A 26121-nucleotide genomic window follows, 5' to 3' on the forward strand; every position below is an offset into this window, starting at 1 on the left:
AACTCTAAAAAACAAAAGAAGAAAAGAAACACAAAATTTTACAAAATGATTGCAGTTCCTGCTTTACTCTGCGGATCAGAATGTTTGGTACCAAAAAAGAATTAACTAAGGCAGATATAATCATCGGAAATGAAATTTTTAAGATCAGTAAAAGGCTGCACAATATTGGATAAAATAAGAAACACTCAAATAAGAGATGAACTGGGTGTCCACGCAGTCACTGATAAATTACGTGCCTTCAAAAACAGATGGAAGGAACATTTACTTCGAATGCCAAATGAAATAATTCCAAAACAAGCAATGGAATACCAACCATTTGGCAAGAGAAGTACAGGAAGACCAAGGAAAAGATGGTAATGTGGAGCCGGAACAGGCTTAGTAGCCTAATCCTGAAGGGAAGAAGAAGATTGTTTTATCCAAATTTAGAGATTTTCCAGATACTGAAAAGATACTGAATAAGTAAGTAAGCGGTTCTTGATAGAATTAATACAACAAAGAAGAAGGATTTGGTGCTTTCCCAGCGAATGTTGTTGATACAGTCTTCACGGGAAATCAGCCGGGTCAAGATGGGCATTGCTGCCAACGTTTCAATGGCCTTCTCTGCCATCGTGAAGCCATTCGCCCTGAAGACGATGGCAGAGAAGACGATCTTCGCCGTGAAGACGATGGCAGAGAAGGCCATTGAAATGTTGGCAGCAATGTCCATCTTATCCGGCTGATTTCCCGTGAAGACTTTATCAATAATACAACATTGTACAAAAGAAGCTCCAATCCACAAACCCTAGGTAAACCCAACATAATGATTACGAATTACACTAATTAGATGAACGGGAGACAGAACGGCAAACTTAAAGATATGAATGAAAGTGCCCAAATCTTCCACCTTTATTTCAATTCATCCCTCAGTAAAGAAAACATTTATTAGTCACATACCTTAACCCAACTCACAAATAACCACCACACAAACTTCCATGCTTACTTTTCTTGGTGTTACACACACACCAACTCAAGAGAGATGTGGCTGGCTGGGAGAGAGTCAGGAGCTGTAAGTTGACTCCCTACACTCTACACCTGCAGGGTTGCAGCGAGCAGCAGGCGACTTGGTTTTCCTTCTGCTAGCCATTCGCGCAAGTCCTGTCCTTTGGGCAGGCCTTTGAATTCGCCGCGCAGATGTACTGCGTGCCGCCGTCTTTCTCCCTAGGTGGTCAGCCTTCGAACTCCTCACATTCCGCGATAAGGGTTGTCCATCGCTGACCTGTGGATTTCCTGTTGGTCCAAAAGTCTTTCTCTCCGACGTTCGCAAACTCGAAATAAATCAAAACACTCATCCTTACCATACGTATTGACAGCATTACAAATCATAAGCAAAAAAATAGGGCTCAAGTACGTGGCTAAAATGTACCTTTTTCCCCTAGGTGGGGATAAACCGCAACAAAAAATTAAGAAAAAAGACAATAATATTTGTAGATTGAATCCTTTAGATCAATAATTTACAGCCCAGATAACAATTATAACACCTATAAAATATCAAGAAATAGATATCAAATGAAATAATTGGACATAATTATATTTTTTGTATTATCTTCAGCTCCAGCTCTTCTACCTGCGACCTTCCCGGACTCTCTCTCTCCACACTCATTCACTCATTCATGTCGCTCACGTCTGTCTTTGATACCTACAATCACTTCACTGTTTTATAACGCCACTACGCTCCCCAACACCTTTTCTACCTCGTGACTTGACGCAAGTCCGGAATTTCAGTCGCATTGGTCTTTAGGATGACTAATCTTCTATAAAGGCCGTTTTACACGGTACATGGAATTGTGCAATCTGACGTACGCGCGAAGGCGCAATCAAAATATCGTCGTGTAAAGCGGTGAATTGCTAGAACACATGCGAGAATGCGTAGATGCGAGACGGCAAAATAGCCCCTGTTCTAATTTCGTTCATGCATTCGCGCAATTCCACGCCATTTTACAAATAAATGCAGCTCTTTCAACAGGGATCAAGGCTACCGCCTGCATATCGCATGGAAAAGGATTCTCCGACCACCAACCAATGGGAGACCAACAATGAGAGATGGACAACCACCGACCAATGAGAGAGCAGCAGCGGGATGAAAAGGCCGCCGCCGCCTACATAAGGCGGAAAATTTTCCGAGTTACCTCACCTTCGACCTGAAGACGCTGACTGCAATGTCAGCGAAACTGTTGTCACCAATACACAACGGACGCGGTGAAAACCCAAAGGGAATGCAGAGATCATCTAAATGCAGCTCTAACCGTGCCCCATGTAAAACGGCCTTAACTGTACTCTTCTGTGCTTCTTCCTCCGCCCCCCCATTTCCAGACCGCCATCTCTCATTTTGATTCCACTACATGTGGCAGATGTGTCTGGAATAGAAATAAGTTGGCACGTGATGATGATATCAAGCCAATCGAAACACTTGTAGTGGAGTGTGTGCAATTAAAATTAAGTGGACAGTGTGTCGAAATCTTTTTGCGCCATTTAATGGAGAAGTGTTTCCCACAGCTTCACAGGTGGATGGAATTCACACGTTGGATGAAGTGAAGGGCGCACTTGATCTTTCATTAACTGGATGGACTGTGTCAAGGGAGATTGGTGCAGGTTTGAATGAAGCTCTGTCTGACCATTCAGCTATTCCAAGCAGCGGCGGCCTACGGCATTAAGGGTTAGGTCACTTACACCATAGAAGCGGGAGAGCAGGGATGGCTTCTGGAGTCAAAGTCAAAAATGATCGAAGTGAAAGATGTGTGGTCTGTGCTCAGGGTGAATGTATTGAATGCTGAATATAGTCTCCCCAAAAGGTCTCCAAATACAGCCAAAGAGAAACTTGGTAGACTTCATTCGGTCTTGTGTGGTCCAATGGAAATTATTTGTTTTGATGGATGATTTTATTTCTTGATGATTTTACGAAAAAAATATTTTCTTATCCTTTGAAATCGAAAAGTGAATTGTTAAAAACATTTCTTGAGTTTTTAGCAGAGTTTGGATAACAAAAATTTTAAAATATTAAATGTCTTCATTCGGAAAACGGCATTGAATGTATAAAAAGGGATTTTGAGAATCATCTTAGAAAAAATCGTATAATTCATGAAATTACTGTTCCCATTACTCCAGGACAAAATGGGTTAGCCGAACGCACAAATAGATCTGTTCTATAAATGACTGGTTCCATAATGTATTGTGCTGCTTTAAACGAAAAGTATTGGGCCGAAGCCATGGAAACTGCTGATGACATTGCGAATAGCGTTCCCTTTAAAGCAGTTATGGGACCCGAGGAGAAGTGGCCTGAGCAAATTATAGACTTTACTCATTCGAAAGTTTTCTGTTGTGTGTCTTAAGAAAAGGTGCAAAAGGAAATTAGGATGAAGTTTGACCCAAAAATGAAAAAAATGCCTATTTTTATTGGTTGCTGTGATTCCACCGAAGGGAAAAATTTTGTTGACCCTGAAAATCGTAGAAAGATTGTGAAATCTAAGAATGTTATATTTAAAAATTAAATAGTTTTTACAACTCTAATTTAAATCAACTAGAAGAGATTAAGAGTACCAAAGGAGAAAAATTCTATGAAGGCAATTTTCAGCTGGAAAAAGATCCAGATCTGAGGAGGATATCAATAATGCTGAAAATGAAACAAATAATTCAGAAGATGGTGCTGGGGAATTAAAAGATTTCTGTTAAGTAACAGACGACCCAAAGATCATGATCATGTTATGCATTAAGTAAGTGAAAGTTGTATTGATACACTTAGCTACGAGTAAGCCACGGCTAGAGATGAAAAATCGCTTGGGGAGTTTGCAGTGCGGAATGAATGTGTCTTTTGGAGCGAACTTATTTTCGAACGTTGTGTGGATGTTGGTCCTGATTGCTTCTTTCTCCTTGTTGCAGATAAGGCGCCGTCGGAGGCCACTTTCCGCGGCTCCGAGTTCCTCTCGTACGACCTGGGCCTGAGTGGCGGTGGGCCCATAGTTGGGGCCCAGGACGCCGTCTCGCTCCATTTCAAGACGCGACAGCCCAGCGGACTTCTCTTCTACACAGGTGAGACCGCTCTCTCATTAATTAATCCCATTAATCGCGTGTCTCTCGTTTTCTGCACTCTACCGTTCGCGATTTTGATGAACTTCGGCACTCACGTCAGAAGTAGTGTGCTTTTAATGGAAGCCAATTGGTTTGATCCTCATCAGCTACCATGAGAGGAAATTCCTCTGCACTGGGATTCGAACCACGGGCAATTGGCTTTCCGGACACTGCGCGGACCACTACGCTATCCAGGTTCTTTCATTCCCATGGAACTTTCAAATGTTGGTAGTGGTTTCTTAGGCACCCATATTCTCTTGCATTTCCATCCAAGCCAAGCGGAGTTTTCTTATATACTGGATGTCCCAGCCCCCAGCCAATGAGCTGTCTTCTCGGCAAATCCGGAACGGGTTGATTTCATATACTATACTGTGGTTGTTGATTGAAAGTTGCTGTCAGATTTTCATCCTAAATGGATCTCAAGAGTTTAGCATATAGCATTGTTGAAAGTCGTTAAAGTTGCCATGGGAATTACAGAACCTGGATAGCGTAGTGGGTTGCGCAATGGCCAACTACTTTTATGAGTAAAACATCCGTCCGTAGCTCTTGTAAAGTCACCGAGAGGTCATTTCCCCTCAAGTCAAAAAGAAAAAGCCTGGCTGCAAAGGTGTCGAGACTAACCGTTTTGGTCACCCTTGAAAACCAATGGATGACCAAATCAACGTTACAGTACCACCTACCGTATCTGTAGATTTACAGAGGTCAAGCTTGGGCCAAATGTCACTCATGCTTTTATCACGCATCTGAACAGTCAGCGAGGCTAAAAATGGGGTTTTAAAGTTGAAAAATGTATTGATGAGGTCCAAAATCCCTGTAGTTAACCAATTGACCCCCAGTGGTTGGGCAGAGGTCGTAGGTCACTGAAGTATGAGGCGGCTTATCCGAACAACTAATGCGTCAACCTCAAGCCTCGAAAGGATGATAAGGTCCATAGATTACCATCGGCAATCATTTGACCACCAGGGGTAGTGCTGTGGTCGGAGGTCACTGAGGTACGCAACCGACCATGTAGGCAACCAAATATCGTCCAAAATTGACTCTTAAGGTTGCCAAATTCAAAAGCCATGCACGGTCACTTTCAAAATTGTAACCGGGCAAAGTTCATGGCGCCACATCTGTTACTCAGGAAAATTCAGTTTCTCGACTTCTTCTTCTTGTCCTTGCTTAATCACCGCAAGTATTTCGTTTCTGCGTGAATATATCCGCACTCAATGGGAGAAGCTACTTCATTACTGCAAATGTATCATTCTGTTTCAATATATATTGGATTTAACGAGTATTTCGTGTTCATTTACTGCGTACTTGGTCAGCTTGTCACCCTTGGATTTCATCTTGAGTATTATAAGCCTAACAGCGCTAGTATTTACGGTGGCCTAGTGGAGAACATATGCTGCTCAAATAGGCAAGTTTATGGGATCGGAGCGCTTTTTTTCAGCTCATTCTCTCGTTTTGTATTTCTTTACAGGTTTCTAGTGATAGTACAATCCCTGTAATTGCTTTTTGTATACTTATTAATAGTAATGTGTAATATAAAAGTTAGGAAATGAGCGTGTGAGGATTACGTTTCCTTTTAATGAATGGCTACATTTGGAAGGCTAATTGAAAATGCGTGCATCGTTCAAATTGATTGGAACGAATCAAATGAAACACGATTCTTTCCTCGTGATCATCAACCCATCCGTCTGGTCCACTCTTTTCAAAAGTCAATCCTCCAATCTGGAATATGACAAAAGGGCTTTTCACTCGAATGACGATGAGTGCGTTCCTCAATGCGCATTTAAATGCATTTTTAAACTCGTCTCCCGCAGCCATCGGACCTTTTAATAAAACCTAAAAATTAATTAAACAAAATTTTTCGCACCAACCATTTCCTGGAAATTTTATATTTGGAAAAATATGATGCGGAACCTCAGTTTCATAGGTATGGTAACCCAGATTCCTTCATTTATAAGAAGTGGTTAACGTGAACATAAAACAGCAGCAAAACCCCTTATATTGTGTGTACCTAGACAGTTAAACCTCTGTCATCAAACGACAGTCTCTCATTGGCCATTAACACTATCAAGTAGGCAATCATTACTATTAGATAGTTTATTCAAGGGGGAAGATTAAAATATGTTGCCATGAATTTCCCCTGCATGGCGAATGACGTTAGTGCATATGTTTATCCTGCAATGGCGTGACCCGCATAACTGAAAGGTGTTGCCTAATCAACAGGATACATCAATGTTTCCAATAAGAGTGCATATTTAATTAGATTCCGAATAGGGTGGTTTCCTATTATTTTTTATTGCCTAAATCGAAAGATTATTACTCCTGGAGTACGCATTTCACGCCGTTAGATTTTCGGATGACGATATCTATTTTTCGCGATTAAATGAAAAGTGAAAATTTTCAAGCGCGCTAAAAAGCGACGGATAAGTATGAATGCTGAGAAAGGCTCGCGTGACGTTGTTCTGGCTCCCGCTTTCACCGTATGAGGTGGCCTTGGGGCGAGGATGTGTGCGCTGCTGCCATTCTGGCTGCTAGAAGGTAGCAGAGTACCCTGCTAGCAGGTAGCGCTTCATGGCTTAAATAAGGAGTATTATTACCTTATCAAACGAAGAAAACTTTCCGACCTTAGGCAGTTTTAATAGGTGATTATTAAGACATGTTTCCCTGAGCTCTGTGCCACATGCATGCATTGGTAATCTCAGACGATTTAAAACTCCTATTTACTCGTATAGAAACTAGGCCCATGTGACGTCACGTGGAGTGGCATCGCATGGGCGCCAATGTGGCCTTTTTCAAATGAGGATAAAATTGACCGTTGCCATTCGTCTAAACTGGGATTTCTAAAATAAAATAATTTGTATATTATGAATACACTAATGGTGGGTAAGGAATCGCAATCAATGCATTTCGTTTTCTTTGATGAAGGAAACTACCCTATTTGGGGCAGTTTTACCCTTTTCGTCATTACCCTTTCCTTACTCATTAATTACTCGCGTGCAGAATTTCCAACTGTGAAGTATAAAAAATATATAGTGAGGCATTTACTTAATCGAATGTGGTTAAGAAAAGTTCAAAGTAGAAAATAAAGTTCAATGTATCCACAGCAAATTTCTTGGTGATATTTTTCAAATTATTTTCGATTTCATTTCGCAAAATTACAATATTATATACTCGCTGTCGATGAAAGGCTGAGGTCATTAGCAAAAATAAATCACTTGAAAATTACCTTCATTCATTTGGGTGAATTTGTTTCCTCGTAATCATGCCAAGATGTGTTCGGTGTGGAAGAAGTTATCACCGAGTGCTCAACGGAAGAAAAAGTTCTGAGTCTAGCGATGTTTCAATGTTTAAAGAAATCAAATCTGCAATTCCTTTTAAATCATAGATTTTAATATTTCCATCATTTCTCTGTCAACTAGTTAGTATGCCCTCATGAATGTATGTTATATTTTTGTTATTATTTCTCTTTCACCAAGTGGTTATTTCCTTCTATATAAATGTTGTGTTTGTATATTTAGTAACTTTTCGTCGTTCAACAAATAGTTATTCTTCACTATCAATGTTGATTTCGTTCATTATCGTGTAATAATTCCTATAATGAATGAAGTCACTGTGCTATTAGTTCACAATAGTGCCGACAGAGGGGGTAGCGACATATTTCTTTTCAAGCTTCTTTGATGGTTCCAATGTCGTATCGGGAAGTTTTACTCGGAGTAAGTACGAATTTTACCACCAAATGACCCAAATTTTAACACTCAAATTTTTAGATAGTTTACCCGTTTACACATAGGTTTGCCATCTTTTAACATAAGTTTACGCTGTAAAATTAGGGGGAAAATGGGGTAATTTATCTTTTGCGCTGACTGGGTTGCTGTCCACACAGCGGTAGACTCACGGGGCAACAAACCACAATACTTTGTTGCCCTTTTGCAAAACACCTAACAATAGAGAGCCAGGCACGGACATGCCACAGTTACACTTCATGTCCCCCCCTGACCATTTCTCGCAACCGGCCCCTGATTCTCGTAATTGGGCCATGACAAGCAAGAAAGTAACACCAAATTTTAATAAATAAAAGATCGTAGCACTTTTCCACAAAATGTTTTACTGCTTACAACGCGTTTCGGTTCACTGAGTCATCATCTGGTACAAGACATTGCAAAACATTTGAAAATCACCTTTATACCCCTGAGAAAGAGTTGGGGAGAGTTTGACATCTTTGAAGAAGGGGGTGGGAACAGGCGTACAGAGTAGAGACAGTGGGAAAAGATACAACTACGAGATGTGGGGAACCCACGTTGGAAGGAGGACTCTAGTCATAACAGTAAAATAACGACACGTAGAGAAGAACCATAGAAAAATGGGAGGGGGGTTGAGAAGAATGAAAAAATGGGTTAGGGTAAAAAGAGAGGCCGCGTGTCTTTAGAAAGGGAGAGGAGTAAGTAGCGAAGCAGGAAAAGAGGCGGGGGTGAGGAGTCCCTTTAGGTTGGCTGAGAAGGAGTGAGAATTAGCGAGGGTGCAAGGGAGGAAATTGCCAGCAAAAGAAAATGGTCAAACACAATATGCAGAGAGGGTGGGCGGACGGGAAACACGCCGTGGATGTTGGGGTCAGTTAAGGCGTGGGTGAAGAAAGAATTTGACCTTTTGTTTCCGGGAAGGGGATCTTAAGGAGAGGAAAGTGGATGGCAAACACTTTTTCATTCATGAGCATATTTATATCACTCTGTACAATTTCGAATTGCTCTAAAACATCAAGTCTTGTGCCCTTACTTTCGAAGTGTAGAATTTCAGGTTGAAAATGACTACAATGAAAAGTCTGTAGTAAGTGTTTGGCGAGAAGTAGCATTTCATCCCCATTTTTCCAGCACCTTCTATGTTCTTTCATTCTGGTAATGAAACTTCTGTCTGTTTGACCGATGTAACACAAGTTGCATGATTCACAATTAACTTTTAAAATCCCAGATTGATGGATGGAACCTATTTTGTCTTTGTTACGACACGAAACTTTACCGAGAGTGTAGGGGTTGTGGAAAGAAACATTGAATTCATTTTTGGGGAATTTGCGAGCAAGCCTGTCTGAAAGATCACCCACAAACAATAGCCGGCACCATTTTTTAGGTTTCTCTGTGATGAGGGGAAGGGAGCAAAGCTGTGAAAGGGCTCGAGTTTTCAACTTTCTCTGAAGGATTTTAGTAACTATGTTCACACTATAGCCATTAGCTTGAGCTAGCGCAGGAAAAAATATGAATATCGAAGCTAAGTATGCTATTAAAAAAAATATTTTGAAACTTTTCATGTAAAAAACGAAAATCGCCTCGCGGCAATGAGCACAGCAAAAATGGTGATTTCCGTCTTTTGTGGTTTATTTTAAGTAAGAGGGACAATATCAACATTTCCTTAGATGAACATTTTTTAAATATTTTTTCCGTATAGCATTCGTAATTTCAATATTCAGGCCTTTTTCTACACCTTGGAAATTGAAATCTAACTTCCGGCCGTTAAAAAAATCAAAGAATGGGTAAAATGTAATTTTTAAAAGTTCTTTTTAATGCGAAGATGTCGTTCTGTCTATGAAAAATACTATGAAGTGCACCAATCAAATATTTTTCCGTGGCGAGATGAAGAAGACGACTGTTTCGCCGTTTTGATAGTTTTTTGCGTGTTCTTCTTCACTTTTTCGACCGTAAGAGCCAAACTTTTACGTTTAAACAATGTTTAATGATTCATTGTTGTAATCAAATAAACAATGAGTAAGACGATATATGAAACGACCCGCAGTGGGGCCAAATGCTTAAAAGGTGGTCATAAATATTAAATATCATGTAATGTGTTTGAAATTTGGAATATAATAGTTTTAGAGGTCGCTAATTCCGAATATGACATTTAAATATAAAGAAGAATTATATTTTGCCAAAAAATTGGAAATTCTGCTAAAATGAGACAGTAATGGTTAATTATATCCACTGGACCAATATTACAGTAACATTATATATAGTAATATGGGGGTATATTTTAATTATATTAGATTACGAATATTTCTTAAAGTTATTCTTTCCTAAAATACATTGCAAAGTTTTAAGGCTATCAATTGATAATTTTATGAATTATTTTAAATGAATAGCATCATCTTACGTCTCTTTCTAATTTTCAAACATTCTAAACGAATTAATTTCCGATATTGTAACATGCATCTTAATGTATGGGAGCCTAGCGAGCAAATATATTTCAATAGTGCAGTATGAACAATGAAAGGATAAACACATTCATCAAATTTCTTCGGTCTTACATCAATAGTTATAAAGATACGCCAATTTGCATATTTTCTATCATTATTGTATCGAATTATCAAGTATACTGACACGTGAATTGAAAATTCGCAATCCTATTGATTTAACTTCCAGTCTTCGATCACCAACCCTAAAATTCCTGGTCAACTATGTACGTGGACGCAAAATCCTGTATGTTATAACGTTTTGATATGTTTTAATAAAAAGCATATTCGATATATATCGAATGAGAAACTTCATATAAAACATGTTTCCATTGCGCATCGTGAGGAATACCAAGATGTGCCCATTCACCAAATTTCATTAGACCAACGCATATACTATTCAAGTTCTGCCAATTTGCGTATTTGCTATAATAATCGAATCGATCTTTTGATTATACTGCCATCTGTACTGTAAAATCCGCAATGCTATTGATTTTAATTCCAGTATATGGTCATCTACTCTTTAAATCCTGCTCAACAATGCCCGTGGATGTAAAATCCTAAATTTTATAGCAATTCGATATAATTTGTGAAAACGCAGATTCGATTAATATCGAATGTGAGACTACATACAAAAGATATTTCCATTGGGCATAGTGAGAAATACCAAGATGTACCTATTCACTGAATTTCATTGGTCCAACGTATATACTAATCAAGTTATGCCAAATTGTGTTTTTGCTGTAATAATCGATTCGATCGTTCGATTATACTGACATCTGTACTGTGAAATCCACAATGCTATTAATTTACCTTCCAGTATGGTTATCTTCTTTATAATTTCTGGTCAACTATGCCCTTGTACCCATTCACCAAATTTCATTGGTCCAACGCATACACTAATCAAGTTATGCCAATTTGCGTATTTGCTTTAAAAATCGAATCGAACTTTCGACTATACTGACACATGTATTGAAAAATTCGCTATCCTATTGATATCCCTTCCATTCAATGGTCATTCCCTTACCCCTGCCTTCTCAACTATCCCCGCTTTCCAAATTTCACCAGTGTACTTAAATTGATGACGTATATAGGGCGATGCGTGTAATTCTTACGGGGACTTGTTACAAAAATATATAAATTCAAATCGATATATCTTTATTAGAAGATAATACTTATAATAATCTTTATTAGAAAATAATTGATGGAATGCATAATTCATGAATAATGTTAAAATATATATCTCCGTAACTATGTAAATAGGTCTGAAAAAGGGATCTATCGAATGCACACTTGTATCGATCATAACTTCGACTCAAGACAATCGATCTACTTGATTTAACTTTTATCGGATAAAACACATTTGCAGTTGTATTGTATACGACTTTCATATTTATACCTTGACTTACAAAAATGTTATTAGCGATTAAAGCGTATCCAAGGAGATTGGTATCGATATAACTCGCACATGAATCGATCGAGTGGAACGGTCATAATTCCAAAAGTTGACTATTTTAACAATATTATTACCCTGAAAATTTCATTCATCTATCTGAAACGGGTGCTAAGATATTCAATTTCGTATGCTCCACAAAAAAATGGCGACAATGATTTTTCGCGTGCAGGATATTTTTCGGAATTTAATTATGAATTAACCAAAAGGGTTACGGGGAAAGTAGGGTGAAACGCTAGGGTGCGGAGAACCCTATACGGTTTTCCCAGGAGATTCCAAGTTTTCATATGGAACATGTCTCAAGGCCGAAATCAGAGTTTGAAAATTCTCCCATCACGACAATGTAAAATCGAAATCGTGTATTCCTCGGAATTGTTTCGACGTAGGAAAATTCCAAGATATCCAAAAAATCCTCCATCTTATATTTCAAGGAATTTGTCGTACAATTATTGCAAGTTGGTCAAAAAAATTCCTAACGTTTTCCCATAAGAAAAGCATTGAAAGCGTTCAAAAAATAATAAAATATACTAAATATCAATTTGTCGCAATGGCAACCATACCAAAAAATCGAATCATGTTCCTCAGACGTTTAAAAGTACAAAATAAAAGCGAAAAAGTTTTAGTCTCACAAGGCTCCCATGTTAATTCAAGTCGATATATTTCGAAAACTAATCGACTTTTCAAAGTTTTCAGATTTTTCCTCCCGATGATTTTTTTTTACTTTTACGTCCAATAATCCAAATACCCACCCCTATCACAGTTTCGGCTGCGAATTTCTATCAATGAGTCGTCAGTCAATCGAATTGCCGCTATATGATGGTTTAATTTATTTTACTTTAATTTACTTACTTTAATTTACCTTAATTAAAATTGGAGAATTTTCTAGAACTTTCTTGTCATTTCATTCAGTCAAAGAAGACTTCAGAGAGTCTTACAAACATTCAGAATACTCTATAGAGTTCCATCATACCGATTAATATCTTTGGTGAAAGTTTGAAAGCACTCTATAAAGAATAAGGATATACCTTGTGTATGACGGAAATTCTAACTAGTAATTTCTTGTTGGGGGTGACTTTTTTTTAAATAGAACAAAAGTAAGACTTCTTACATTATTTTTGGGTGAAAGTTCATCCTTTTGTGGCACAGGAAATCAAATTTTGTACAAAAAGTCATAACCCTAACGTGCATACTTACTTGCTTTTCAAATTAATTTCTCTGCGGCTCAAATAAGTGTCCTCCCAACCATAATATGAAAAATGAAAACCCCGGACTTTTATTTTTCTAATTATGACCACCTTTTATAGATTTGGCGTGCGACTGTGCGACCCTATGGTGCTTGGACAGAATTTCAAACAAATGCTTTAAGCTCAGCGTTTTACCTTTTTTTCGGCGATAGTAGAGTCAACTCACGGAAACTGTTTTAAACTATCCAATTCCTGCGCGTAATCGTTTGTTGACTTTTGTCACAACATTTGGCGACACACACAGAATGAAACACGGAAACCGCGACGCAAGTCGACTAGTGTCGACGTGTCTCGATGAATGGAAAGCACCCACTCAGAGGGAGAAGTTACTTGCCGTAGCCTTTAAAATGTAGTAGCTATCCTTAAAGAGGATAAGACAACCATCGGCCTATTCCAAACTTTTATACGACTCATTACCGTTAATAAAAAACAATATAAAGCTTTTGCAGTGACGTAAGATCTAATCTAAGTAAAATTTTCACTCTCACTCCTCTGATGTGTATACTACAAAGTTCCTTGGACTTCTAATCCCAACCAACCTTGATTGAGCACCTAACATACAGGTTGTACTAAAAAAATCTCCGTGGGTATGTTCATGATCAGATGGTTGTTTCCGATTGTATCATTGCATACTTTAAAAATGGTATACTACGCTAAAATCCATTCTCATATTTCTTATGGCATTCTGTTTTGGGGAACTCACCTGTGGCTATATGAGCCTTTTCAGCCCAAAAACAAGCTATTAAAGCTATGTGCCATGTCCCTATTCGCACTCCAGGTAAAATCTTCTTTGCTAAATCTAAAATCCTCGCCCTCTCTTCTTTGTATATTCTTGCACGAGCCTGCTTTGTTAAAGCAAACCCTTCCCATTTTCTTCCAAATTCTACCTACCAGGATCACCTCACCCACCCAAGAAATGACATCCACTCCAACCAGTATTCCAGCTCTCTCTCTGTCGTAAAGGTCCCAACCACTCTGCCTCGATCCTTTACATTAAAATTCCCGAAGAAATAAAAAATAGCAACCCACTCTCCGTATTTAAAAAGAAACTAAAACTTCTCCCAGCTGAAAAATGCTACTACAGTGTTAATGAATATCTGGAGGATGCATTGTAAGGTAATTTTCTAGGTGGCAACTAGAATGCCTATTTTTTCCATGCTACTGTTAGTATTTATTAACCCCCTGGACTCCGTTTTAATGTTGTACATATCATAGTTAAATGATTATCTTGGGAATTCCCAAGAATCTTATCCTGGTAATTTCAATATTCATGTACGCATGTAATTGTTAGTAAATTTTATATTTGACTTTAGCTTGGCAGATGTGTGTACTGCCAATGGTGAAATAAATTTATTTCGCCCAAATAAAAATGCTTTTCCGGCGAATACGCTCAAAAAAGGTTGTTAGGCCTTCTGGTCGGGTCTTCTCTCTCCGTTCGGCCGACGTTTCGGAACAAGAGTCGCGCTCCATCATGAGGGATGAGGGTAGGTGAGGCAAACAGTACATCAGCTCGCCTACTTCATCCACTCGCAATCGAACGCGATTCGCGTTCCGAAACGTCCGGATAATAATTAATCACTCTCGGAATCGGAGATAGTTGCGAGGACTCTACAATCATCTGCTCCCTCACAGAGTGCTCAATAGGGTGGTTTCCTATTATTTTTTATTGCCTAAATCGAAAGGTTATTACTCCTGGAGTACGCATTTCACGCTTTCAGATTTTTGACTGACGATATCTATTTTTCGCGATTAAATGAAAAGTGAACATTTTCAAGCGCACGAAAACACGACGCGTAAGTAGGAATGCTGGAGAATATCCCGTGTGACGTAATTCTGGTTCCTGCTGCCGCATGTGAGGTGACCTTGGGGCACGGCTTTGAGCCCTGATACGACGCAGGATGCTATCAGGTAGCAGAGTACCCTGCTAGCCGGTAGCGCTTGGCTTAAATAAGGAGTATTATTACACTAGCAAACGAAAGAAACTTTCCGACCTTAGGTAGTTTTAATAGGTGATTATTAAGACATGTTTCCCTGAGCTCTGTGCCTCATGCATGCATTGGTAACCTCAGACGATGCAAAACTCCTATCTACTCGTATAGAAACTATGTCCCTGTGACGTCACGTGGAGTGGCATCGCATGGGCGCCAATCTGGCCTTTTTCAAATTAGGATAATATTGACAATTGCCATTCGTCTAAACCGGTATTTCTAATACCAAATAATTTGTATATTATGAATACACTAATAGTGGGTAATGATACGCAATCAATGCCTTTCGTTTTCTTTGATGAAGGAAACTACACTATTTCTTCGTAATGAATATTCCTGCGTGAAATATTCTCTCGTAATCTCGTTGTCAGTGAAGTGACAAACAGGACATGCTTTTCTCTCCGAACGCTCTCTGACTCGCCTAGGAATTCATTGTAAGTGCTATTTTGGGTCGGTAAGGTTCGAGCTCACGCCAGACTAACCCACAGGCGTGGGGATAACTTCACTCGCGTACTCACCTACGACATGGATTTGGAAGACCTTGGCATTAATTCTATTGAGAAGGCGCGGTCATCTCTTTTGGATGCCGAGAGAACTCACCCCGGCACTCCACTTCCGCACCCAAGAAGCATTTCGACTTGACCTAAAATCACTCCAAAGCGAACGCCTACCCGTTTTTCTCTTTTTTTTAGTTCCGTTTTTAGCCGCGGTCCGTCGGGCGTACTGCTTCCCTTCTCTCTCTTTCTCTCTCTCAGACGAAGGATATGCAAGTGGAGCACCTCTGCGCATGGCCACTGCGCACAAGGCCAAGATGTCTTCCACATCACTTGATCCCCTACCAGTGTAGGCAACCCGAAAACCACCTAAGCACAACACCGAAACCAGACTATGTGCTTGGCGGTTGTGGGAAAATGTCGGTCTTAGTTAGTGCTTAAGTTCACACTAATACTATCAAATTGAGAAACCAAATATAGACTACGATATGTGAAATAAAAACTTATGAGATATGTCGCCGCGTTTATTTTTTTGGTTGGCCCCAACGTTTCTCGACTGATGCTGGTCGCTTTCTCAAGGGAATCACCGGAGAAAGCGTGGCGAAGTAGCCCAGAAGTTTTCATGAAACATGGCGAGCACCCACGAAAGTTTGAATGAAGACTAGACTACGATTTTCAATTGTTAGTGGTGAGGTTAACATCCAATTTCCGTAGATAAAAATATTGACCTAGTGGTGCTTTTTTTGGCATTGCAAGGAAAAGACGACCAAGGAAATTCAGTGAATATTTTGTTATCATTCACAATTCCCGCAGCCTGCATTCTCATGCACCGTTTTAAAGACTTTTACACCTGCGGTTTTTCAATCGGTATTACATTCAATACCATAAAGACGAGTGGATCATAAGCAGGTAGTCTATGAGGCTCACTTTTGGTGAAAATAAAGTTTTATAATTAACCCCAAACTCTCAAAACTTAATTATTTTCTTCGGTTGCTGAAAAGGAATATATCAAGTTTACTAGCACGTCTTATCTAGTATCGCAGAAGACGAAATAAAAAAACTCTTGACTCATTTTAGAAGACATCTTCAATTACCAACCGTAAATTAAGAAAATGCTATCTATGATCTTAAAATGTATTTATGGTATCGCAAATGCAAATTATTGCCGCGGACTCAAATGCAGTTGAATACAGTTCAAAGGAACCGGAGATTTCGTCGTACTCGGGCGTTCATGCCGCGACCAGTTAAGGTGAAATGGAAGAGGTATACTCTGTTCATTTTATCTCTGCGGGTGAGGAGGTGTGGCCAAAGCAAGTGGTGGTGTGGGGAGGGAAAGTTTCTCGACATGTGACTTTGCTTTTGCCAATCAGCAAACAGTAGGCGTGGCCTCAGTGAGTCGCTCTCAGACCTCCGCCGAGTGAACATTGTGAATCTGCTCGTGGAGCAGTGTTGCCAAACCTCACGCGTTCTCCTTGTATGTGACTAAGTATGCCTTCCACCAACGGTGCCTCATTCAGCGCAGTAGCTAACAATGTCATGGGCTTCTGTGAAAGGATTATCCCCAATGCCTTTCAAATGAGTAGGTATATTGTCTCGGCGCCATGGTCAAATGCCTGTGGCCACCCATGATTCACACGTTTCCAGTGACAAAGTAGGGAGGGATATGCACATTTGGCAACGTTATGTTCACTCCTCTCTCTCTCGGTATTACCCCTCCCCCATCAGCGAAGCCATCCGAGAGTGTCCGGGCTCTCACGAAAGCTCACCCGCAGACAAAAAATGAACAGACTATAGTGGAGGTGAAGGCAGTGGGGGAGGTGGGAAAGGAATTGGAGGGGTGGGTGGGCCTTGGCGGGGGGGGGGGGGGGCGACTCCCCGGGGGCGACGGGGTGTTCGGGGGTTAGTTACTAGTTGGTATTCAGTGATTCGTCTCGTTGCCATGATATTTAACATTGATCTTTAACTTTAAGCAGATGCAGTTACTATATGTCAAAAATGGACAATAAAGTGGTTTCCTATTTTTATTTAAATGCCTAAATCGAAAGATTAATACTCCTGGAGTACATATTTCACGCCTTTAGATTTTTAAATGACGTTATCTATTTTTAGCGATTAAATGAAAAGTGAAAATTTTCAAGCGCGCGGAAACGCGACGGCTAACTATGGATGCTGGGAAAAGCCCGTGTGACGTCATTCTGGTTCCGGCTACCGCCGTGTGAGGCCACCTTGGTGCGAGGCTATGAGCGTCACTACGATGCAGGGTGCTAGCAGGTAGCAGAGTACACTGCTAGCAAGTAGTGCTTGGCTTAAATAAGGATTATTAATACCCTATCAAACGAAAGAAACTTTCCGACCACAGGCAGTTTTAATAGGTGATTATTAAGAAATGTTTCTATGAGCTCTGTGCCTCATGCATGCATTGGCAATCTCAGACGATTGAAAAAAAACTACTCGTATAGCATCTAGGTCCCTGTGATGTCACATGGAGTGGTATCTCATGGCCGCCAATCTGGCCTTTTTCAACTGAGGTTAAAATTGCCATTAACATTCAAACGCTGCTTAAGACTTGGATACCCGGAGAAATCCAACCGTAGCCGACCACTATACTAAATACGATCATGCCATACAGCTCGATGAAACCAAAATCCTCTGCAAAGCAAAAGGATATTCATGGGACCAACTTACAACGGAGGCGATTGAAATAGGACTCGCAAATCATACGATGAATAGAGATGCGAGTTTCAACCGGAGAAAATCATGGAATCCCACCGTTAAACGAATGGGTAAGCTAAGAGGAAGAGAAACGGGCCAATCACAGACGACTCGACCGCCCCAACTGAGTATATAAGTCCTGGACCAACCAGGTCCATCATTCGCCCCGATGACGATGGCAGAGAAGGCCGTCGAAACGTTGGCAGCAATGTCCATTCTGACCCGGCTGATTGCCCGAGAAGACTTCATCAGCATTAGCATTCGTCTCAAATGGGATTTCTAAAACCAAATAATTTGTGTATTAATATGAATACACTAATGGTGGGTAACGAATCGCAATCAAATGCCTTCCGTTTTCTTTGATGAAGGAAACGAAATTGAACCCTAAAGGAAAGGAAACCCTATTGTGCAAATATTTTATTTTATTTCTCTGAGGCTTTGTGGGGGTGGGATCTACCCCCTCTTCCCCCCCCCCCCCCCATAGTTACGCCAATGGTTGCTGGCGTGAAGGGCTCTCGGGATTGCCGCTGTATCAGGAACTGCACAGATGCCGACTGTTCTGAACAGCATTTTACTAATACTCTAGTTTATCATCGCTTAACACTAAAATGCCCAGTTGGATCAATTTGACCCACAATAGAATATTTATGTTGATTATTTTGAAAGGAAGAAAATTTTAGACATATTTCATGACTTATCATCATTTAGTTTATTTACCACTGTGCAAAAGTTAAGACTGATATTATTATTATTTTTCTCTATTTTTTCTCATCACTTATACTTGCCACGCCAGGAATGGTCATTTTGATCGAGACTATCAAATCCATTTGAAGCCTTTCTACTTTTCCTTTGCATTCAATGTAACGGTGTGTTTTATACTGATTTTTTGTCAAATGTCACTGTATTTTTTTTTACATGATACCATTGCAATTCATTGCACCTCCCAAACCCATCAGAGGAAAAGTAATGTCTATTCACAAATTTGTGGAAGCTAGAGTCCCATAACTCCAAAGAAATTGTAGAACAACTACAATTTTAATATTTTTCGTCTAATCAAATTTTCTAATACCCTCCCAAACGTTTTATAAGCAACATTAATAAATAGACTGGGAAGGAATTGAATATTATGAGTAAAATATGCAAACATGGTCACATTGGGTCAAATTGACCCACTCGGGCATAATAGGGTGAAAGGAATGATCGGGCTTGCTAGTGTAAATGGATAGTGGGGATCAAATTTGATACGCCTTACATTAGCCTGAGGAGTAGAGTATGGGAGATGGCTTCCATTGTCTTAGGTAGTTGCGGAGTTGTAGAGATTTGATTTGACTAGTGCAGTGTAGAGAACGGCTCCCACGTCCACTTCAACATACCGTTTGGACTCATGATCGCACCCTGCTTTGGGGACACTCGCCCCACGTGACGGCGGCTTTTTGAATTACTGCTCCTGTGGGGTATGTGACGATAAGTAGCGATTACTTTCAGAAAAAAATGAACAACGAAAAAAAGTAATAGTTACATTATTTCTAAAGTGTAACGATTACAATGAAAAGTACCTAATTAAAATGTTGTCATTACCTCAGAATCGGTTGATTTTACCTCACAATTCTGCGTATAATAATTGTGTGTGCGCAGATGTAGGTACTTTGCTATTAGGTCCGTCACATACCTTATCAGCTAATCATACTTTCCTCGCTCCTCCTCTCTTGACAATGACCTCTTTCGCACAATAGGGTGGTTTCCTATTATTTTTTTATTGCCTAAATCGAAAGATTATTACTCCTGGAGTACGTATTTCACGCTTTTAGATTTTTAAATGACGATATCTATTTTTTGCGATTAAATGAAAAGTGAAAATTTTCAAGCGCGCGAAAACGCGACGGGTAAGTAGGAATGCTGGGAAAACTCCGTGTGACGTCGTTCTGATTCCCGCCGCCGCAAGTGAGGTGACCTTGGGTCGAGGCTTTGAGCGCTGATACGACGCAGGATTCTAGCAGGTAGCAGAGTACCCTGCTAGCTGGTAGCGCTTGGCTTAAATAAGGATTATTAATACCTTACCAAACGAAGGAACCTTTCCGACCATTGACAGTTTTAATAGGTGACTATTAAGAGATGTTTCCCTGAGCTCTGTGTCTCATGCATGCATTGGTAATCTCAGACGATGTCAAACTCTTGTCTACTCGTATAGAAACTAGGTCCCTGTGACGTCACGTGGAGTGGAATCGCATGGGCGCCAATATCTGGCCTTTTTCAAATGAGGATAAAATTGACCATTGCCATTCGTCCAAACCGGTATTTCTAAAACCAAATAATTGCATTTTATGGATACACTATCGGTGGTAAACGAATCGCAATAACTGCCTTTCGTTTTCTTTGATGAAGGAAACTACCCTATTTTGACTTCCGAGTTAAAACAGTTAACTCCCTCCCATGCTCACGAACTGAATTCCATTGCCATGAGCTACATTATGTGTACTTTTGTTTTCTCGCGTGCACAGGGGATGGACAAGACTACATGAACTTGGCCCTCAAAGATGGCGGAGTGACGTTGTCCGTGAGTCTGGGCAGCGGCCGCCTGGAGATGAACGTGAAGCCCCCGAGGGTGAGATTCGACGACAACCAGTGGCACAAGGTCACCGTGCATCGCAAAGTGCAAGAGGTTCGTAAGATCCATCAAGAGTGCATGTGCTGAGGTTGGTGAAGGGAAGATCCCGAGCATGATTTTTATTTTGCCTTAATAGCAGTTACTAAGCCGAGGTAATTTAAACAATGAAAATATATAAGCCTCGATGACCTCTAAAAATGTTTCTCTGACTATTCTCTTCGGTGAACGAATTTAACTATTGAACATATTGAAAAAATATTTCCAATTGATCAAAACTTTTTTTTTTGTTTCCGCCTTTTTGCACTTACCATTGAATTAAAATCATTAATTATCCGTGGGGATCGGGTTGGTGTGGTGGCTAGAGTGTTGGCTTTCCACCCGGCGGACTCGGGTTCAAATCCCGGCAGTGGTAGAGAATTTTCAGAGTCTGCCCGATCCCTGCTTGAGTGTTGTGTGGAGGACATTTCAAGCGCAACACTCCGTCCGTCGGATGGGACGTTAAGCCGTGGTCTCCTTGGCGCCTTTCGTTAAGAGCAGGCTAGTGCCGACGCCGGGTTTCTCTCCACCCTTCCTTCCATACCCTTCCCTCATGGCGCAAATGACCTCGGCTGTCGGTCGCCTCCTCCAAATACCATACCATTAATTATCCGTGATGGCATACAGCCCCACGAACTGATTCATTCAATTGAGTGGTTCCATTCAGTGAGTTACGCTGTTCATCGCTACTTTCAAAGTAATAGATTCCGCAGTTAGGAACAAAATTTTAAAAACAGGTTTTGCCAATTTCTGCTGCTTCCCTTAATTATGTTAAAAAACACATATTTGCGTGAACTGCCTCAGAAATGGTAAAGAGAGGAAGGAAATCCAACAAATGTTGCCTGTGAAGGCCTTTTTTGGAACATATTTACTGGAATGATAATGCCGCACCTACTCAGATTCCTTACAATGGTAGTATTTGCTACGAAGGCAGATCCAGTTCGGTAAACGTCTCATTAAACTCAACAATACTAAGTTGTGCCCTCTGTAGCAACTTTTAAGGTCCATCCCAGAGGAAACTATCCTGGTTCAGCCTCACCTATCTGGTATCTGGACAAAATTTTCATACCCCTCTAAATATCAACTAAAAATTGTAAACTATAGTAAAATGTTGATTTATAAGGATGTGAAAGTACTCGAAAATTCGAGTCGAGTCGAGTCGAGTAGTTGGTTCTCGACTCGAATGATTCGAGTAGCATGACGAATGTCGAGTCGAGTAGTTTCGGTTACGGAGCTGACGAGGCCAGTATGTTCAGAAATCTGCCGTCAGGGGGGACTTTTATGAAAATCAGGCAATAATATCGTTTTTAAAGTCGATAAGTGGTGTTAATGCCTTGGCCTGGGAGTTTCAGCGTGCTGTATATGTAGCAGTCAACCACTGCGTTAGTTGACATGGGCGCCGAATACCTTTTCGTCTGCCGCGGCGGCCGACCGTCCTCCGACCCGCCAGCGTATTCTGAGTTATCCGAGCGGACCGTGCGTTGCGTCGCTTACACTATCGTATGCAATATTTTTATGCCATACCTTACTTTATTTACTCAAATTCCGAGAGAATACGTAAAAAAAATCTTTAATATTTCAAGGAAAAGAATACAGTTTTTAGGTTTTAGCGGGCAATGCTAGTGGCATTGCAAGTGATGCCAACTTTTTGTCTTTTTAGTACTATGTACTTCCGATGTTAGTTTTCGTTTATTCCTTCGTTTCGTTTCGTTTTCTTTTTAAACTTACAATGCTAGTTTACAATTTCCATCGGTCGGTCGGTTGATTTAATGAAGTGAGAAATAAAGAATTTTTTTGTTCTACAAAGCTAAAGCGAAGTTCTATCGTTCGTTCACTTCGTCCACTTAAAATCCATGAAGATTCAAGATCCATAAAAATTGTTGATATAATTTTTAGGAAAATTTCCTATGGTTCAAAAATCTTTAAATTTGGCGAGAAATTATCTGTCCAGCCTCACAAATGTGTTACGAAAGTCCATTATCTGATGGTAGCAATGCTGTAATACGGATACGTTAAAACCTGCGGTCTGAGCATGTGCAACAATTGGTTTTTCTGCAGGAGAATTTGAAAGGATCAAATTATATAAGATTCATTTACCTATATGATCTTTATAATAATTGTGGAAATGGGCTCTTCCCATCAGTTTGGTTTCATATATTTATTAAATTGACTACATATTACTAGAGGTTGATTCATTTCAATAGGGTGGTTTCCTGTTAGTTTTTTATTGCCTAAATCGAAAGATTATTACTTCTGGAGTACGCATTTCCCACTTTTAGATTTTTAAATGACGATATATATTTTTCGCGATTAAATGAAAAGGGAAAAATTTCAAGCGCGTGAAAACGTGACGGCTAAGTATGAATGCTGGGGAAAACCCCGCGTGACGTCATCCTGGTTTCCGCTGCCGCAAAGTGAGGTAACCTTGGGGCTGGGATGCAGGCTGCTAGCAGGTAGCAGAGTACGCTGATGGCAGGTAGCGCTTGGCTTAAATATGGATTATTGCTACCTTATCAAACGAAGGAAACTTTCCGACCATAGGCAGTTTTAATAGGTGACTTTTAAGAGATGTTACCCTGAGCTCTGTGCCTCATGCATGCATTGGTAATCTCAGACGATGTAAAACTCCTATCTACTCGTATAGAAACTAGGTCCTTGTGACGTAACGTGGAGTGGCATCACATGGGCGCCAATCTGGCCTTTTTCAAATGAGGACCATTCCCATTCGTCTAAACCGGCATTTCTAAAACCAAATAATTTGTTTATCATGAATACACTAGCGGTGGGTAACGAATCGCAATCAATGCCTTTCGTTTTCTTTGATGAAGGAAACTACCCTATTGTGCTCATGGAGGTTTTTGAAAGGTATTAATTTTAATTCATCTCCAAATTCCGGCACAATAACCATCAACGTCACTCATTATTTTTCCATAGACATCAAGCTAAGTATTCACAATAGAAAATTAACAAGGATATTGGAAAAGTGAGAATATTTTGGAGAATGCATTGTTGTAACGCCTGGTCGAGGAATTAGGTACCATACTCGACTCGAGATCAAAAAGCACTACTCGCACCAGGAGCACAGCTAGGAATTAAGGCTGGGGGGGGGGGGGTTAGGTGCAACTATAATACCGGGGTGTGTGGTGGTATGGAATACCCATCAGGATAAGCGGTAGGTGCGAGATCAATAAATTGCGGAATTTTTAGATGAACAGTTCATAATGGTGAGTTTTACGGCTTTCTGAGGGATATTTTTCTATAAATCCTTACCCTAATGTATTAGTAATATCAATCCAATTAATTAAAATGGATTAAAATTTAAAATTTCTCTGAGCTCAGGGGGAAGTTTTAACCCCCAAACCCCCCCCCCTCGCACATCCCTAGTCATTTATGCATCTTTGGCGCTTTTATTTCTCGTATTTTTTTCAAGAGTTTACAAGGAATGACCGTAACAGTTCCACAAACACACCCACTTCAAATCGTATTTCCATTGGCCGGTCGGAAAGTGAAGTCAGCTCATGCAATCGCGTGGAAAAGTTCAGTGGTGTTGTGCATTGTTCACCAATGTCCTCGCTTTATTAACGCCTCAACGAAAGGTTTTATCCCCTAAAATAAACACAATGACACCAAGGCTGACTCGAGAAACTTGCAAAAAATACGACGGCGGCAATGTTTGCAGAAATAGGGCGGTTTCCTATTATTTTTTCATTACCTAAATCGAAAGATTATTACTCCTGGAGTACGTATTTCACGCTTTTAGATTTTTAAATGACGATACCTATTTTTCGCGATTAAATGAAAAGTGAAAATTTTCAAGCACGCGAAAACGCGACGGGTAAGTAGGAATGATGGGAAAAAAGTCCGTGCGACGCGTGGTTGAGATATGTGGATGATACTTTTGTGATCTGGCCACATGGAAAAGAAAAACTTGAGGAATTCCACGTACATCTAAATACAGTACATCCAGACATAAAATTCACAAAAGAACTCGAAGAAGGAGGTTGTCTCCCCTTCTTAGATGCACTGGTTAAAAGAAAAAGGGATGGAAGCCTAGGCCATTCAGTGTACAGAAAGAAGACCCACACAGTCAGGTATCTGAATTCAACATCGCATCACCACCCACAACAAAAGGCCTGCGTCATTAAAACGCTAACCCACCGAGCCAAAATCGTGTGTGATGCTGAGCATATCAGAGATGAAATGCAACACCTTATGTGGGCACTGAAAGGCAATGGTTATAGTGTCTCTTTCATTAAAAGAGCAATGAAAGAAAAACACCCTCCTCAAGATGACGGCCACAAGGGGAAGAAGCCACTTACATACGCTAAAATTCCATACATCTCCGGGGTCACCGATTGAATCGCCAGAATCCTCCATAAAGGCAACATTAAGGGCCGTATTAATAGTCGACCCCCAGGGGTCCCCTAGCTCTAGGTATCCCCTTACAGTCCCCCACGCACAAATCTGGTATTAATAGTCGTCCCCTAGGCTGTAGGGGCCCCCTTGCAGTCCCCTACAATGGGAGCGGAGTGAGCCTTACCTTGCGACATATGCATGAAGCGGAGAAAACAGGTACTACTGGAATTGTAAGCAGAAATATTTAGTTGCTTTCGTATTTTATTGACTTCGTGTCGCTGCTTGTTCAAATACGTTCGTTGCTGTTGTGCTCTCGTAAAAAAGTTAGACATTTATGCCTTTATTCACTTCCATATTAATTCATAGCATACAACTTATTCATTCTGTCATATTGCTCATTTGCCCATTCAAAAATCGTTTCGTTTTCACCCATTTTCATTAATGTCACCATGTCCCTTTCATCTCAACCTTTTCTTGTGTATCACCTCGCTGAATACACGTTCATATTTTCCCATTTATCCGTGATTTGGGTTATCTTTGACGAGGGAGGCCTTTGTTCGTCGTCTCGATAGATTGGCGAACCAACATCTGAGATTGAAGAAGTTTTACGTCCGTGATGCGCAAAATCCATTCTATTTTTTTAAGAGATACTGAGTTCCTGCAGCGGTACCGGTTTCCTAAGGAAGCCGTGAGAGGGCCTCTGCTTGAGATGGTGCGGCCTCATTTCGTCGCTCCTTAGTGAATCTCAGGTTAGAGAGTGTATACGAGGTTCAATACATCTGTGTGAAATCATGCGTAGGACAAACTAAAAGGGCCATACAATGCTGAATAAAAGAAAATGCTCGAACACTGAAGAATAGACAAGAAGAGAAATCAGAAATTGTTCAACATGTCTTGTCAGAGCCAGGTCATGAAATCAATTTTTAT

At 40.3% G+C, this 26121-nt stretch overlaps 1 protein-coding gene across 3 annotated transcripts in view; it reads left to right on the top strand.

The window, feature by feature from the left end:
- The window catches only part of LOC124167517 (neurexin-1), a 267454-nt gene that overhangs the window by 151857 nt on the left and 89476 nt on the right, over nt 1-26121 (top strand). For all 3 annotated transcript variants that reach the window (XM_046545448.1, XM_046545449.1, XM_046545450.1), the window contains exons 4-5: nt 3913-4062; nt 20696-20856. In XM_046545448.1, coding sequence (XP_046401404.1) covers nt 3913-4062; nt 20696-20856 — 311 coding nt within the window. The remainder of the gene's footprint in view (nt 1-3912; nt 4063-20695; nt 20857-26121) is intronic.

Source organism: Ischnura elegans, chromosome 11 (genome assembly GCF_921293095.1).
Source record: "Ischnura elegans chromosome 11, ioIscEleg1.1, whole genome shotgun sequence".
NCBI classification, from domain to species: domain Eukaryota; kingdom Metazoa; phylum Arthropoda; class Insecta; order Odonata; family Coenagrionidae; genus Ischnura; species Ischnura elegans.